The following is a 17,373-nucleotide window of genomic DNA, read 5'->3' as shown; positions in this document are numbered from 1 at the left end:
TCTTCACATGCATGCTGTTCTCACATATATCATGGTCCCGTTCTACATATATGATGCTCTCCACATGTACAACAATCTCCCCTTGCATGATGTAATGTCCATTGCTGTCTGCCCGTTCCCCTTGAGGAGTGAGGGCTGGCCCTAAGGAGTACAGGGTTATGAGAACCATGGGGCCTTGCCTTGGAGTAGGCTCAGCTCTGAGTCTGGCCTGTATTCGGTGAGCTTGTAAGTGGCTTCACCGCTCAAAACCTTGGTTTCTTCACCCTTAAAGGATAGCTCGAAAGCCATGAGGACTACCCTGGCAAGCAATCAGCACAGTGGTCCAGGATGTGAGCCTTGAAAACACGAGCTGTCCCAGGTTTCGATTCTGCCGCTTTCTGTCCAATCCTGGCTAATCTGTATATTAGAGAATCTACCACATGGGCTTATTATAAGGATTCCATAATTTAACTCACTCAAAGCACCCAGAACAATGGCAAACATCCTGAGTGGCCAGACATGTGTTGGCCGCTTCCTTCCATGTGCAACCATTTAACATGAGCGAGTCAAGGGCCAGCAAGATGGCGGAGAGGGTAGACTCTTTTTTTCTTTTTTTTTTTTTAAAGATTTATTTATTTATTATAGAAGAGTACACTGTAGCTGTCTTCAGACACACCAGAAGAGGGCATCAGATTCCATTACAGATGGTTGTGAGCCACCATGTGGTTGCTGGGATTTGAACTCAGGACCTCTGGAAGAGCAGTCAGTGCTCTTAACCGCTGAGCCATTTCCCCAGCCCGAGGGTAGACTCTTGTTACCAAACCGGACAACCTGGGAGCTCACATGATTGAAGGAGAAAGCCACTTTCCGTAAGTTGCCACATGACCTTCATGTGTGACTCATGTTTTGTAAGCACACACAAAATAAATGTTGAAGATCAAAAGTAAGTAAAAGTTGCTCGGAAAGGTGACTGCCCCCTTCCTTGCTCTTGTTCAGGAGGTCTAGCAAACGACTCACTTTCGAGCCCCAAAGCTTTGTCCGTGGAGATCTAAGAAAACAAATCCAGAGTTTCGTTTGTAAAGATGTAGTTTGTGCATCATTTCCTCTTTTTATTGGGAGGAGGGGTGAGCTTACACCATCCTCACCGGCTACTGGGTGACTCTTTTATCTTGAAAGCTGGCCGAGAGCAGTCCACTCTCAACAATTCAAGGGTCCCCCACCTCCTCTAAAATGGGAAAATCCTGATCAATAAATCACTTAGCCACGACTGCACAGGTGAGATATCTGAAGGCTTTGGACCTTAATACAGACTGTACCAACCCTACCACACAATGCTTGATTTTTTATTTTTAAAGATCTTTATTTATGTTAGTACACTGCTGCTATCTTCAGACACACCAGAAGAGGGCGCCGGATCCCATTAAAGATGGCTTCCTAGATTTTAATTTTAACCTGTGAGTTGGATAGGCCTCTGTTCTTTTGACTGGACTGCCCAGGTGAGTAGAGAGTGCTTGGTGTGGGGACAGCAGCTGGGGAGATGAGAAAACCCGAGACGCCTATCTGAAGTCAGCTGTGATCTTTTTCCTTCCTCCAAAACTTCAAACTGATAAAATTATTTGTAAAATTATCCCAGCGTTGTTCAAACTCTTGGCTCGGTGTCTTTTGGACTGGATGCTCTCAGTGGGCTGCGTGAAAAGAGGACTGCCTTCTCGCACCGATTACATTCCTTCCTTATGAAAATCACTGATCTGTTTTCATGAAACCCCAGGCAAGGTCAGCCATCGTGGAGTCTTTCTTCAGTGAACCTTTGGTTCCATGCTCTCTGGGCTTTGCTCTTGGAGCCACAACCTTTTGTTTTCTGATCTAGGGAACCTAAAACCTATTCAACAAAACAAGAAAGACAGTATAATTCTCATTCACATCCCCAAAGTCAGAGGTCATTCGCTTCCTATATACAAAAGGAAAATTACAACATACTCAATGGATTTGCCCCCTGATCAATGCTTTTGGTCGTTCCCAAATCCTGCCCTTCTCTATATGTGCAGAAGGAAAGCTGTCTACCCAGCCCTCTCTGCCAGGCCCCTACCACTGCCATGGGGCACAGGGCCTACTAGAGCCAACTTTTGCTATTCTTAGAGATCACCGGCTACGGTGTCAAATATGCTGCTTTTGTGTGTATGGGGGCATATATATGTATAAGCAGGCATATCCAAGTGTGCAGACGTGGGGGCCAGAGGTTGATGCAGAATGGTTCTCCCCCTCCCCCACCCCCTCCCACCCCTTCCTCCCCCCCTTCTCTCTCTCCCCCCACACACATTCTATTTAGCAATACACTCTGTCACTGAAGCTGGAGCATACCAATTGGCTAGACTGGCTGTCCATCAAGCCTGGGCGTCTCCTTTCACTGCCTTCCCCGGGCTGGATCAGCAGCACACGCTGTGAGGCCAGGGATCTGAACTCAGGTTCAAGTGCTCACACAGAGAACACTTACCCGGAGCCACCCCCTCAACCTCCGTGCTGCTCTGTTATCTGTGTTCCGAGTGCTACACTTAGTCATCTACGCGGCCAATACACACACAGTCGTCACTCACCTATTTCTCTGTGCCTTCCTTCAGTAAAGCATCCAGGGTCCCGTTTGCCATCGCTAGTGTCTCACAGTTTCTGAAGAGAGAAAGGAAAGGCAATTCCACCACCGTGAATGAAGGTGCAATTCAGGGCCTTCAGAAATTGCTGACGCTCTCGAAGGCCGCCAGTTCCAGCAAAAGAACAATTCTGCGGTAGCTGTCATCTGGCTGGCCCTGAGGAGGAGGAGGGCCAAGTGGTCTTTTGGTTTCCCAAGACTCTCAGTGAATGGCATTTAGTGTGAAATTGCCGAAAGTTTGTTTTTTGTTTTGTTCATCCTCAGACCACTTCTCTTGACGAACAAAAACGAAAACGAAGGAAGGGTAGGAAATTGCAGGCTACGTGGCCCACTGCTGCCAGCTGCGGGACTCCAGAGTGTCTGCCTTGCAGCTGTCTTTCCTTTTGTTTCATTGGGGTGGTGGGTTTTGTGTTTGTTTTTATTTGTTTGTTTGTTTGTTTGTTTTATTAGAGTCTTGTTGTGTAGCCCAGTTTGGCCTTGCCCTCACAGTTCCCCAGCTTCTTTTCTTTACACAGCACCTTTGTTCACGGTAGCTCACCTTGGATTTGAGAACCACCACTACAGTGATGTCTGTGGATCCTCTCAGATCCACACTGAAACCTAATGTACGAGTGTCTAGAGACGGGTCTTTGGGAGGTGATTGGGTGGGGCTAGTGGCTTGAAAAAGGGCCCCCAAATGCTCCCATTAGAGCAGTGGTTCTCAGCCTTCCTAATGCTGTGACCCTTTAATACAGTTCCTCATGTTGGAGTGACCCCATACAATCAATCGGTCATTACTTCATAACTGCAGTTTTGCTACTGTTATGAATTGCATTTGTTTTGGAAACAGAGGTTTGCCACAGGTTGAGAACTGCTGTGCTAGAGAGAGAACAGTCAGAGTAATACGTGTTATGAGAGAGAACAGCGTGTAATACGTGTTATGAGCTGTGACTTCTACACCGCCTTACACGGTTGGGTCTGGAGAGTGCATTGGTGGTGTCTGCCACTGGACAGGCTGAGGATCTCCCAACTGCTCAGTGTCTGAGGCTGGCTGTGCCAGCCGTCCCAGTCTGGTGCTGAAAGCCTGGAGGAACCCTAGATAGTCTGGGTTTCAGCCCACGTTGGAAGGCCTAGATTAGGTTCTGATGTCAGGGAAGGATGCCCACAGCAGCTACAGCAGGGTAGAGGAATTCTCCACATGGAGAGGAACAGGCAGGAAAGAAATCTTTTCTCTCTCTCTCAGATCTCTTTATATCTAGGGTGCACCCCACCACGACTCTGTATAAGGTGTTCCCTACTCCGGGAGGACATCGTCTCCTCTCAGTTAACCCTTCTTGGAAATGCCCCTGCAGAGTCTTCCAGAGGTGTCTCTCTTAGTTGGTTACAGATTCATTCAATTCGACAATCACGATTCACCATCGCCCCCCTTTAACCATCTGCAGATACAAGGAACTATCTCTGAGCTAAAAGTGGGTCCTCATCAGATAATGACCCTGATAGTACCCTGACTATCCATGCTCCCAGGAGAAATTTGGGTTTTTTTGTTTGTTTGGTTGGTTGGTTTTTGTTTTTGTTTTTTTGGTAGCAGCACAAGTGGATTAAGACACATTTATCATTCTTTCCCAAGGAAAAGCAGAGATCTGAAAATATATGTTTTCTCAGGCATGAGGTCACACATGCTGTTACAACAGAAATCTCATTTGTGAATATATTGTAGGGACATTGCATCCATACAGTGCCCAGATATATACTGAAGAGAAGAAAGAAAAGAGAAAGGAAGAAGAAAGAGAAAATTATATTGTCACAGCACCAAAGTTGGATTATAATTAGTCTTTCTAAATGAAAACTAGGAGTTAAAACCCCTCATCAAGCTTCCTTACACTCTGCTCCCCTCTCACGGGGGCGCCTCAGCCATAGAGGCCTCTCCTTTCTCAGCCACAGAGGCCTCTCCTTTCTCAGTCATGCCTCAGCCATAAAGACCTCTCCTCTCTGCCTTGCATCTTTCCCCAGACTGCCGCTCACATTTCTTTTCTTTCTTCATAAATTTGTTCATTCTTCAAGCTGTTGGGCTTTTGTTCCTAGTCTCCTAATTTTTTGACTCGGCTGGAATGTAGCACTCAACGGGCTTGGCTTATTTTGAAGAATTAAATATAAAAATAAAATTCAAAGGGTCAATGGGAAACACAGCCCCCGTTCCAAAGGGAGTGCAGACAGCCTGCGGCAGGGAACAGAAGTGGAAACAGATCTAAAGGACAAGGTTCACTGCTGAAAGGGTTGCATAAACTTTTTATAGCTACAGAAAGATGACGGTCGTAAACCCATCTGTTTACCTTGAACATTGCTGAAGACCCTGGGTAGGCAGGTTACGGAGAAACAAGTGATTCTCTTCCTTCGGTTTTATGCCTTTTTTCCCCCTAAGTGTTTTAGTTTGGGAATGGTGGGGGCAAGTGGCCTGCTGAGAAACTCGTTGCTTAATTTTTATTTAACTTAAGTTAGATACAGAGGTGGGTAACTAGAAACAGCCCAAGGGAACTTTGACTCTCTAGCGCCAACATTCAGACAGGAAGTTAGTTCTATTGTGCAGATTGTGAGACACAGACAAGGCTTTTTCAGGGAGCTTCGTTGCACACAGGATTAACTATCAGTTCTTCTGGATGGCTTTCCTCTGGATGCTGAGTTTGGGGGAGACCAGACGAACATTTAGAAGTAAAACCAACAGCAATTCCGTATCACTAGCGACAGCAGTGATTGTTGGCTGATGGCCAGGAGTTCCTTTCCTGTGTTCTCTGTCCCGGGTTACAGTCCTCACCCTAAACACACTGCTCACGGTCACATCGGATTGTGAAGCCAACTGCAGGTGGCCTCATGGTGGGTCTCTGCTTTGCCAGAGTCCATGCTAGCCTGAGTCCTGGCACCGCCCTCCGGGGTGGACCTGCAGCTTGTCAAACTGGAGGGTGGGGCGTGCTCGAGGCCCCGCCCCTAACGTCACCGACCCCGCCCACGAAGCTCTGGGACCTCTCGCGCTGTCCCGGCTGCTGGTTCTCGGCTGCTCCACTGAGCTATGGCGTTCGTGACCAGGCAATTCGTGCGCTCCATGTCCTCCTCTTCCTCTGCGTCGGCGGCCGCCAAGAAGATCCTGATCAAGCATGTGACGGTCATCGGCGGCGGGCTGATGGGCGCCGGCATCGCGCAGGTGAGCGGGCCTCGAGCCCCGGGTGTGGTGGAGTAGTATAGTTCAGAGCTGTCCGAGAAGGTGCAGCATTCTTCACTCTTCCAGAACTACAGCCTTTGGCCCGATCCTTATGTGCACGCTTTTGAACAAGCGGGGAAGGCTCGGTGGAGAACACTGGTGCACGCGTGCACACTGGAGCTGAGCTGTGCACAGTTCTGCGTGCAGAGTTGCAGAATGTGTTTGCTCACCGCCTGAAACTGACAGGAATCCGCTCGCCAAGAGCTGGGCTGCGATATCTTTTAGTTTGCCTTACAAGTTTTTTCTTTGTTCTTTCTTTCCTTTTTTCTTACAGTTCTTCGGTTATCTGGGCAGCTTTCTCTCTCCGAGCGTCCTGCCTCTCCCACAAATTTACTTCCTTGGCCTTCACTTTTGTAACAATTTGGAAAGTCACCTAGTGGGAGTTTGTGGAGTTGCTGGGACTCTGCCCAGCCCTGGGCCAGGCAACTTTGACCTTTGACCTAGTGCCCCTGTGCAGAAATCTGCGTGCCCAGCTCTGAACCTCCAGAGATTGGGCGACAGAGATAAGCATGGTTTATCCCCTGAGAAGTCTCTAATCTCTAGTCGGCTTCTGTGGGACTTTGCCTGGTGCCAGCTGAGGCACAGTTCAAAATCAACTGTGCGGTTTGGAGACTGGAATGAGTGTAGCACCGTTTTCTCTTAATAGGTACCTTCCTGCACACATTAGAGAACTGGTTTGTTTGTTTGTTTGTTTGTTTGTTTGATGTCCTTGCTGTTATATTCTTAACTTTTCAAGGCCTTTGCAACTTGAGCTTTATGTCAGTGGAGGACTTACCTAATTTTAATTGGGGAGGGTTTTCGAAAGTCAGTGTCTTTTCCCAACCAAATGCATACATTCATGCTTGCTATAAACATACTAACCAGTTACCTTGATTGTGCTTTCTTCCAAAATTCATTAAATAAAAGAAAACAAAAACCGTGCATGGCTAAACTGGAGAAAATATAGCTAGTCTGCTGTATCCCTCAGCACCACAAAAACTTCCCAAGGCTGGGAGGATGAGATTGGTTGTCCAGGCGCAATAAAACAATGTATCCCTTAAACAACGTTCGAGCAACATCTTAGTAACAAGATAATAGGGTTTTGTGCCTTCAGTAACAATGTAGGTAAGGCTCCAGAAACTGTGGAGCATGAAACTAATTAGAAAGCAATTAGAGGGGTTGGGGATTTAGCTCAGTGGTAAAGCGCTTACCTAGGAAGCGCAAGGCCCTGGGTTCGGTCCCCAGCTCCGAAAAAAAGAACGGGGGGGGGGGGGGGGGGGGGAGAAAGAAAGAAAGCAATTAGAAAGCATCTCTCAGCTTTTGTACAAATGCAGGATGCTGTGTTCTGTGGATGCTGTGTCCAACCAAAGAAAGTGTGTTGAAGTGTCTGACGACTCACACAGGAAGTACTTAAAATTAACTGGGTAAGGTGCTAGAACTTTGACCTGAGAAGAGAAGGAGGGAAGAGATTGACAAGGATGGGGATCAGGAGACTTGTGGATGAAATACTCGAGCAGCTGGATCAGGGAGTTCATGTGGGAAAGTAAGGGGGAAGAGGAAAAACTATTTGCCCCCAGCAGAACTTTCTGAATAGAAGTGTAACAAAGACCCACAGTCTAAATAGTGGGCAGTCATAAGGAACACCCATTCCTCCGGGTCACTTTAGGTGACCACTCTGATCCTGCAGGGGAAACTACTTTCCTGAATTAATGGCTTTATTATGTTTCCAGGGTATAGTTGGCTCATTTCTTATACTTGACCTTGCTGCAGCAAACAGTTCTAGATAATGCTGTCCTCTCTCTCTCTCTCTCTCTCTCTCTCTCTCTCTCTCTGTCTTTCTTTCTTTCCTTCCTTTCTTTTTTAAAATTGGAACTCAGCTACAGTTATAGGCAGGTGTGAGCTGCCATGTGGGTGCTGGGACTTGAACCTAGGTCCTCTGGAAGAGGAGCCAATGCTCTTAACTTCTAAGTCATCTCCCCACCCATTATACCATCTCCTTTTTGAGAGAAAAAAATCCATAATGGACAGTTTTTGGTGCAGGGTAGTAAACCTCTTTTGCCTTTGGTACCAGGGATGAATGATTAATTAATGTGTTGAGCACAGGGAGCTGGGCCATCTGCACGGTGGTGAAGACGTAAGGCAGTTGCTTTATCGCTGCCCAGTTTCTCCCGAGTAGAGGTTTTGCAGGAATATGGAAAAGGAATGGGTGAATCAATTGGCACACACATAGCATACAGCCTCCAAGAAGCCAGAGCTGCCATTGTGGTCATTGATACCACTGTTGTCATTGTCATCTGTCCTGTTGTTCTTTTGGCCTCTCTCCCCTTTTGTTCCTATGCACAGTGTTGAGAGGCAGGAGCCTTGGGTTTAGGTGGAGAACATTGATCCCAGTTTCCTGTTCCATCTTGCTTAATCCTGACACAGATACGGGCTGACCACGCAGTTTGCTCAGGGGCTGCTGAGAAGGTCAGCACCTTTTATTTAATTATTCCGCCCGAGTGAAGCCGTGAAAGTACAAACACGAATTAGCATCTGGGTTATGGTCCTGTATCACGTTGGGCTGCCATTTCTTCTGAAGTCTCTGTGAAATGGTCTAAGTCCATGGAGGTTCTGTTCACAGTTTTAACTAATTGACATGCTCCATTTTGTGCTGAATGGGATGGAAAAGAAAAGTGCAAATACATTTTGTGCGCACCCAATGCATTTATCAAATAGTTAAGTAATTTTAGACAAAGGAGGTCCAGGCTTAGTTACATTTAGCCGGAGCGTAGACCATTAGTGATCGTGTACCTTCTAAGTGTGTCTACATTGCCTGCCATTTTCTGTTTGTTTTAAATTAAAAAAAAAAAACCTCTTAGACTGCAGGTTAATGTTTAAGTACTTTGACTGGTTTCGTGTGTTTGCCTGTTACCTACTTCTGACTTGGCTCTGACTGCTGATTTATCTTGAGGCAAAGTGGCTGGTATCATTAAATGAACTTTGAGTGGAGACAGATTGCTTCTCGCTTTGTAGAGAAGGGAAAAGGAAGCTGCAAGCTGTGTGCTTCTCAGGTTGACAGGCGAGTTCTTTCTAAGCATTACTTAGCCCAGTGTTTTCATATGAAGAGTCCAGAAAGCTCATACACTTCACTACATGACACCAGGCCAACTGAGAATGGTGTTTGACAGACTTTCTGATACTATGTAGTCAATAGTTTATACTTTGGGGGTGTGGGAAAGTTTGAATTTGTGAAGATTAGGAGTAAGTTCCTCTGACCAAAGCTCCCGAACTTGTATGGTTTGTGTGCCTGTGTATATGAGTGTTTGAACGTGTGTGTTCTTTTCAAAATGCAAAAGATGAGCGGGCTAGGTAGTAGCTCAGTGGTGAAGTTGTGACACTGTGATCCCAGCACTCTTACATAGAGATGGAGGTGAAGACAGGAGAGTTACCTAGAAGCTTGAGGACCAGCTAGCCTGGAATATCTATTATGGCAGAAGCCACAAGAGACCCTGCCTCATGGTAGGAGAGAACCAACTCCCAAACGTTATCCTTTGATCTTCTCATGCACATGTGTACACACACACACACGCGCACACACACACACACACACGCACACATGCACACACACACACACACACACACACACACACACACACACAGACACCAACAGCGTTTATTTCCTTAGAGCTCTTTAAGCTATTGCAATGGCTTCCTCAGGGGAAGCATACGAAGTTACAGGTGAACATTTGCCAGTCTTTCGTTCTTGTGCAATGCTGGGTGACTGAATAGATGCTCAGAGAGACTGGAGAGCTTCTCTCTAGCCTCAGAGTTCGATCCCACCTCCTCTCACCGTCCTCACCTCTGAGCTTCCTAATAATCAGAGCTCTGTGAACTTGTTAGCCTTCTTAACTTTTGTTGTTGCAGTGAGTTAAAGTTTTCTTGAAAAATAAATACAGAAACTTAGAAGTTTTAGTACCACAGGAGACCGGCATAGTCCCTGAACTATCAGTGATCCTTTTGAGTGTTCCTTATGAAGGCCATGGTTTTATTCTCAACAATTCTGTCCTTTCTTTTCTCTTTCATTCCATCCCTCCCTTCTACCCTTTCTTCCTTTCTCTCTCCCTCCCTTCCTCCCTTTCTCCCTTTCTCTTTTTCTCCTTCCCTCTCTTTCTTCTCCCTCCCTTTCTCCTTTCCTTTCTTCCTTCTTCTCTTCCTCCCTCCCTCCCTCCCTTCCTTCCTTCCTTCCTTCCTTCCTTCCTTCCTTCCTTCCTTCCTTCCTTCCTTCCTGGTTCCCCTAGGTAGCTCTAGCTTGCATGGAACTCACCATATAGACCAGACTGGCCTTGAAGCAACAGAAATCCCCTTCCCTCTGCCACTAAGAGCTGGGGTTGAAGGCACACACTGGCATGCCTAGCACACCAGTAGGCTTTTCTGCTTAAGGGCATACTACAGACCTGTCATGAAGTCCTCCCTGCCTTCCTCGGTTCCTTGGTTCTTTATTAGGTGACTCTCTGTATAGATCAAAGCACGGCCCTGTGGCATGGCCACCTTCTGACCTGGGGTATATTTGGAAGTTCTGCCATTCCTACAAGCTGTAAGGGGTTAGGTTGTCAGGTTGTTTTTTCTTCGTGGTGATGATATCCTACCTTACCCGTCACTTGTCTCTTGCTTTGGTTTCTAATTTTCTCCTAATCATTTTCAGTCTTCCCTTCCGCTCTGCCTCAGGCACGTATACCTGCCTCACTGCCAGCTCTACCAGGACTTGGAGCTCATACCGCTGGTGTCTGGTGAGTGGTGGAGCAGGCACTGAGGTCCATGCAGGAGTGTTTTATATTTTACATTATGTATTTTATTATTTAGTGTACACACACACACACCCATACACACACACACACACACACACACACACACACACACACACACACACACCTCATAACAAACCCATGGATATCAGAGGACAGTGCCTGCCTTTGAGTGTTTGTGCTAAGATTGGCATGCAGTCAGAAGTCAGTGAGGATAATCATGACATTGGGAGTTTGTGGAAAGACTGTGACGTTGACGAAGTACAGAGTACAGCCTTGCTGGTGTACGGTCCCAAGAGACATTGACTGGAGATGGGCTGGGTGTGGAGAGACCAGGTATTGGGCCAGTTGATGCTAGTTTCTTGAATTTACCATGCAAGTTACTCTTCAGAGAAGCTGATGCAAACATTGTGGCGCATTTACCAAGATACACGAGTCCAGCGAGCTTCTGCTTGGTACAGTTGCCCTGTGGCTGGAGTACTAGGCACTCTGACAAGTGTGCTATTCACTGGGCCTATTTTTACAGCTCTGAAGCACCCTTGTCTAAAAATATTTCCCCTTTGGCTGAGCCTGCCTTCCACCAGCCCCAGGAAAGTCATGGAGCTGAGGACATGGGTGTGTGTGCGTGTGTGTGTGTGTGTGTGTGTGTGTGTGTGTGTGTGTTCCAGATTGTTTGCCCTCAGTGTCTTACAGTGAGTGTGCAGGCCACTGGAATATAAAACAAGCATTCTCAGTGATGTAAATAACCGTCACTTAAGCTAAAAACCAAGAAAAGTTCTGTGTATTACAACGTTGAACAAATAATGAGGGGAAAACAAAACCAAACCAAAATGGCCTCTGACTCCTTTGTTTCACTCTAGATTTCCAGCTCTGTCCTTTCCAGATAGTGAGGTGGTCCAGGCAGTGCTGTTTTGGCAAGTGCTATTACTTGTTGGCACCCAGATATTAAAATTCTTTTTTTTAAAGCAGCTTTCTTACATTGTGTGTGTGTGTGTGTGTGTGTGTGTGTGTGTGTGTATGTATGGTGTGCGTGTGTTTGTGCATGTGTGTATGTGTGGTGTGCGTGTGTTTGTGTGTGTATGTGTGTGTGTGTGGTGTGGTGTGTGTGTATGTGTGTATGTATGGTGTGCATGTGTTTGTGCATGTGTGTGTATGTGTGGTGTGCATGTGCGTGTGTTTGTGCGTGTGTGTGTGTGTGTGTGTGTGTGTACGTGGTGTGTATGTATGTGTGGTGCGCCTGTGTATGTGTGTCTATGTGTGGTGTGTGTGCGTGTGTATGTGTGGTGTGTATGTGTGTATATGTGTGTTGTATATATGTGTGTGTGGTGTGCATGTGTGTGCATGTACATGAACATACATACATGTGCACTTGCCAGGGATGCATATTGGGGTCATAAAAAATACCCATGGGAGTCAGTTCTCTTGTTTTATCACATGGGTCATTGGGATTTGAACTCAGACAATCAGGTTTGGCAACAGACATGGTGACCTGCTGCGCCATCACCATGCCTGCTTCCTGAAATGTTTTCTAAGTTTCACTCTTTATTAATGTAACTATTCTTGAACTATCAGGATAAGCCTTAAGCTGCCTTTACAGGAAGATCTGGTGGCTTTATCTGGTTTTAATCCCATAAGCGTATACCCCAAGATGGAAATGCTAATTACACAGTAGCACTGTTCTTAAGTTCTTGAAGGATTTCAGTGTTTCCCCATACAGGTATTATTTTGCATTCCGTCAACAACACATAAAAGTCCCTTTCCCCTTCCTTGCACTTTTGTCAGGTGTGATAGCTATTATTCTAACTTTCATTTATAGCTTGATAACTTCACATGCGAACACAATATATTTTGGCCCTCTCTCCCTCTGCTCCCTCTCCCACTTTTATAACCTCTTCTCTTTGAATAGCATACTAAACCCATTCAGAGATGTTTGTGTACACACGGGTGTGAGTCCAAACAGCAAGAGCGTGGGCAACCTACCAGGGACCACACTCCTGAATTAAAAAATGCCTTCCCTTTCCCAGTAGCTAGCACTTGCCAGTAGCCCCTCAGCCAGGGGCGTAGAGTCTCATTAGTTCACTACCCAATCATGCAGGAATATGTTCTGGCTTGATCCCGTTCAGGTAACCGTAGCTCATGGATAGGAGCTCACGAATGCAACGGCCTCCCTCATGTCCAGAGGACAGCATTTCTCCTCACCCTCCAACTCACACATGCTTCCTTTCTCCCTCTTCTGCCATGTTCCCCAAGCTCTGTGTGTGTGTGTGTGTGTGTGTGTGTGTGTGTGTGTGTGTGTGTGTGTGTAGGAGGTCAGTACAGATGTTCTGTTTAGGGCTGTTCACTTTTCTTAGCCCCTTGACCAGTCATCTGTCTGCATTAACTGAGGGAGAAGTTTCTCTGACTAGAGTTGGCAGTAACATTACTAATCTAGGGGCATAAACATCACCTTTAGAGGGCTGTTGACAACGTTTCCATTTAGCAGAGTAGGCTCTCTCTGAGGGCCTGTGACCCGCTGTGGGCTTCTGACTAAGTTTACAGTACCACTCACGTATTCCCTCTTATAGGGCTGGTCTCAAATCAAATCAGAAAGCAGTTGTTTATTCCCACCGTAGCCATTCCACAGTTGTACCAGGGGACTCATCTTGCCAGGTGGGTTTTTAGTGTAACAGGTCTACCTCTGGGGAAACCCATGGGTGACTTTTCTTCCCTGGGAGGGAGGCTGCACAGCACTTTCTGTTCCTGGGAAAACTGACCAACAGGGAGGAAGGTTTCAGGCCAGTCTCAGCTTGATCTCGCTCTCTCTGTCCTACAACCGAAGTATGGTTTGTCTTCAGCAATAGTGTCTTAGTTATGACAGGCAACCAAGAGCAAGGACAGCATCTGCAGTGTTTGGGGACCCTCTATGGCTTCTCTGACCATAACTGGTAAGGGGATATCCCACGGCTGGCACTGGGTTTCATTTACTAACCCATGTCTTCTTGGAAGAGTGTTGTCCACCATGTAGGGCACCTCTGTTCATAATTCTTTAAACCATTAATTTTTAATTAGGTTACAGAGTAGTGGGTTTCTGTAAGGCTTTTTCCTACGTCTTTCATTTTGGTCAACCCTCTTTCCCACCCCTCCTCTCTCCATTCTCCTGCTTCCTATCTCATACGACTCCATTCCCCAATACACCCCTACCCCCTCTACCTTCATACCACATGGACTCTGTCCCCTCCCTTCCTTAAGGCCTCTTTCCCTCTCTTCTCTCATGAGCCCCTTCTGGGTTCCTGTGCTCTGTGGACACTACATTAGACACACAAGTTTAAATCTTTGAATCTGCAGTGGGCTTAGCAACAGATACTCCATTGGATGTGACAGGTTAGGGATTTCACAGTGCTCTCGGAAGGACTTTGACATCCACAGGTCTCCTAGTGGACTCAGCTGCCCCTTCTCTGACCTTTGCTTTGTTTATCAGTCAATTGTATGTTTTTCTACAGAGACGGGGTTCATGGCTTGACGCAGTTTGAGAGGTACCACTGTCAGCCCCCGTGTCCGGTGATCTGTAACCACTACCCTGAACAGAAAAGGTTTGCTGATCTCTAACCTTACCATAGTGGAGAAACTAAACCGTCTCGGTCCTCTGTGTGATGGAAGGAATCGCTGGGTCTGTATTGCTGGCAGACAGGAACAGACAGCAGGGTTCCTTTGATAAAGGGGCCGTGACACATTGACCGGCTAGACTAGCTAAACACAGTCCACTTGGAAATCACAGGCGTGACGGTCAAAGGACACATAGAACAAGAGTTTCTCTTTAGGTAACACTCAGTGTTTGCCCTGCTGTTTCTCCCTCGCCAGCATCCCGGACAGCAGTGGTGGAAAAACCATCCTCCGCTCACCAAAATAGTCTCTGCTCTCAACCGGTTTCTCTTTTCTTACTGTTCTCTGCAAGCTAATGCGGTGATGTCTCACAGCTATAAAACACACGGGAAGTTTCCCAAGGTTGCTGTAAAAGTTTCTAATAGCAAAAGGCAGTTACGGTTTCTTAGACACTCATTTCTAAAATAGGTTACAAATCGAGGCTTCTGAAAAGATCTGTTACACCTATGTCGCTGTCATTAGAAAGTACTTCTCCTGTGCTGGGTGGCAGGTAAGATGCATTGTTGCCCAAGAGAAACCCATTGTCTGCTGAGGAAGAGATACGGGTGGGACTGACTAATCTTGTAAGAAAGCTGCAGACTGACTGCTCACTCTGTCCAGAATGGGCTGGCACAGACGGGAGTTTTAATAGCTTAGTATTGCGTTGTGTTCTTTTTTTTTTTTTTTTTTTTTCTTTTTTCTTTTTTTCGGAGCTGGGGACCGAACCCAGGGCCTTGCGCTCGCTAGGCAAGCACTCTACCACTGAGCTAAATCCCCAACCCCGCATTGTGTTCTTTTTAAATTGTGTTTCTTGCGGCTAGAGAGATGGAGCCATGGCGGAGATCACTTGCTGGTCTTTCAGGGGACTCAGGTTTGGTTCCCAGCACCCACATCCTGTGGCTCATAACCAACTATAACTCTAGCTCTCATGCTATCTTCTGGCCCCTGCAGGCTCCTGAATGTATGTGGCACACACAGAGACAGGCATGCACACACATATGCATAAATAAAAAAATTAAAAAAATAATTGTTTGCTTTTCTTTTTGATAGAGAGTGGAGCAGGGTTCTGAGGTTGAGTCCAAGACCTTCCAATACGCTGAAGACGGGCTCTGCAACTAAGCTTCTTCCCCAGGCTGAGGAAACCTCTATTTTTATTGATTTTTCTAGCAGAGTTTTAGTTTATGAAGACATTGTAAACATAGATTTTAAGGGCAGAGGTTAATAGAGGCGTCAAGGAAGAATGCAGGCTGCATGGAAAGCAGGGGTATTCAGTTCTTAAAGAAGACTCTCCAGGAAAAGAAACTTTTAGACGCTTAAACGGTAATATGGTATATAGAATGTACTCTATTGATAAAAAAAGGGACATTAAAGTGTATGTGTGTGTGTGTGTATGTCTGTGTGTGTATGTGTGTGTGTATGTATATGTCTGTGTGTGTGTCTGTGTATGTGTGTGTATGTGTGTATGTATATGTCTGTGTGTGTCTGTGTATGTGTATGTGTGTATGTATATGTCTGTGTGTGTCTGTGTATGTGTATGTGTGTGTATGTGTGTATGTATATGTCTGTGTGTGTCTGTGTATGTGTATGTGTGTATGTATATGTCTGTGTATGCGTCTGTGTATGTGTATGTGTGTATGTGTGTATGTATATGTCTGTGTGTGTCTGTGTATGTGTATGTGTGTATGTATATGTCTGTGTATGCCTCTGTGTATGTGTATGTGTGTATGTGTGTATGTATATGTCTGTGTGTGTGTCTGTGTATGTGTGTATATGTGTGCGTGTGTGTGTGTGTGTGTGTGTGTGTGTGTGTAGTGTACATATTGCTCTCTCTATATATGGAATTTACAGTTACTGGACATTACAATTACTGTAATTTCCCCACCTGTGGATAGGGGCTGTTCGTAGTGACAGCAACTTCAGAACTTGAAGCAGGCAATGCAATGACCCTCAGACAATCCCCACAACATCACATTGAGTTCATAGTCAAAAATCATTGTTGACGAACCTCCCAGTTTTTAATTTATCACTTATCTCCCACAGTTGAAATTTCGCCTGACTTTGCCTGTTTATTGACCAAACCTTGAAAGTTTTCATGGGAAAAAAAATCAAAACAAAAGAAAACAAAAAAAGTCCCACCATCAGTTCCTTGCCATTTCACGTACAGATTCTGGGTTGGAGGTGCCATTGTGTGACTGAGGGGCCAGTGAGAGCCCCTGGTCATTGGCTCAGAGCTCTGCCCTCGCCTTCCACCTATGGTGATCCCCATGATAATCTGCAGCTTCTATGCTTCAGAAGAACCAGGAAGTGACTATTTCCTCATTAAAGGAGAGGCAGCCTCCAGGCTTGGGAAAGATGAGCTGCCATTCCCCCAGCAGCAGTGATGAAACAGAACACGTTGGGATTTTTTTTTTTTTTAACAGAAACTCAATTGTTCCATTTTACCAATGAAGACATGGGGAACCAGATGCTGGGTTGAAAGCCTCCTAGCTCAGAGAATCAGAGAAAGCACCCAGCTGGCCTTCCTCCTCAGCCGACATCCCAGTAGGAGTGCCCCTCTCTCCCACCATCTCAAAAAACCTTCAAACTGAACATCCCGCCCTTCTACGTCCAGTGTGTCTCTCTATTCGTCCTCCTGACTCCCTCTTACTCTCTATGATTCTTAATAATCCTATCCTCACTTCCTGTCAACTGGTTGCTTGCCTCTTGACTTTATTTAAGCCTCTTTACAATATTCAAGCAGAAAACTCTTGGGTTAGAGGTGTGTGCTAAGGCTGAGCCAATCATAACTAAAAACAGGGTTGTTTTTTTTCAGTAACACAATCTTGGGGTTCATGGTGTGGTCAAATTTCCTACAACATCTGGTAGAGGCCACGTGGATGTGGATTTGTGGAATCAGGGGAAAGGAGTCGGGCTGTGTGTCTGGGAAAGAATATGGGTTCAGGTTACTTGCATAGCTGCCTAAGGTAAAAGAGCAACTCAGTTTCTGTCATGAAGAGATTTTAAATATTAAAGCAGGGCTGGAGAGATGGCTCAGCGGTTAAGAGCACTGACTGCTCTTCCAGAGGTCCTGAGTTCAATTCCCAGCAACCACGTGGTGGCTCACAACCATCTGTAATGAGATCTGGTGCCTTCTTCTGGCCTAGAGA

At 46.1% G+C, this 17,373-nt stretch overlaps 1 protein-coding gene across 1 annotated transcript in view; it reads left to right on the top strand.

Moving 5' to 3' along the window:
• The first annotated feature begins 5,632 nt into the window (after window positions 1–5,632).
• The window catches only part of Hadh (hydroxyacyl-CoA dehydrogenase), a 42,411-nt gene continuing 30,670 nt past the window's right edge, over window positions 5,633–17,373 (top strand). Inside the window, 1 exon segment of the mRNA NM_057186.2 lies at window positions 5,633–5,792. Within this exon segment, the coding sequence (NP_476534.1) occupies window positions 5,661–5,792 (132 nt within the window). The 5' untranslated portion in view covers window positions 5,633–5,660.

Source organism: Rattus norvegicus, chromosome 2, assembly GCF_021556685.1.
Source record: "Rattus norvegicus strain SHRSP/BbbUtx chromosome 2, alternate assembly SHRSP_T2T, whole genome shotgun sequence".
Taxonomy (NCBI): domain Eukaryota; kingdom Metazoa; phylum Chordata; class Mammalia; order Rodentia; family Muridae; genus Rattus; species Rattus norvegicus.
This window is presented reverse-complemented; position numbering and strand designations above follow the sequence as displayed.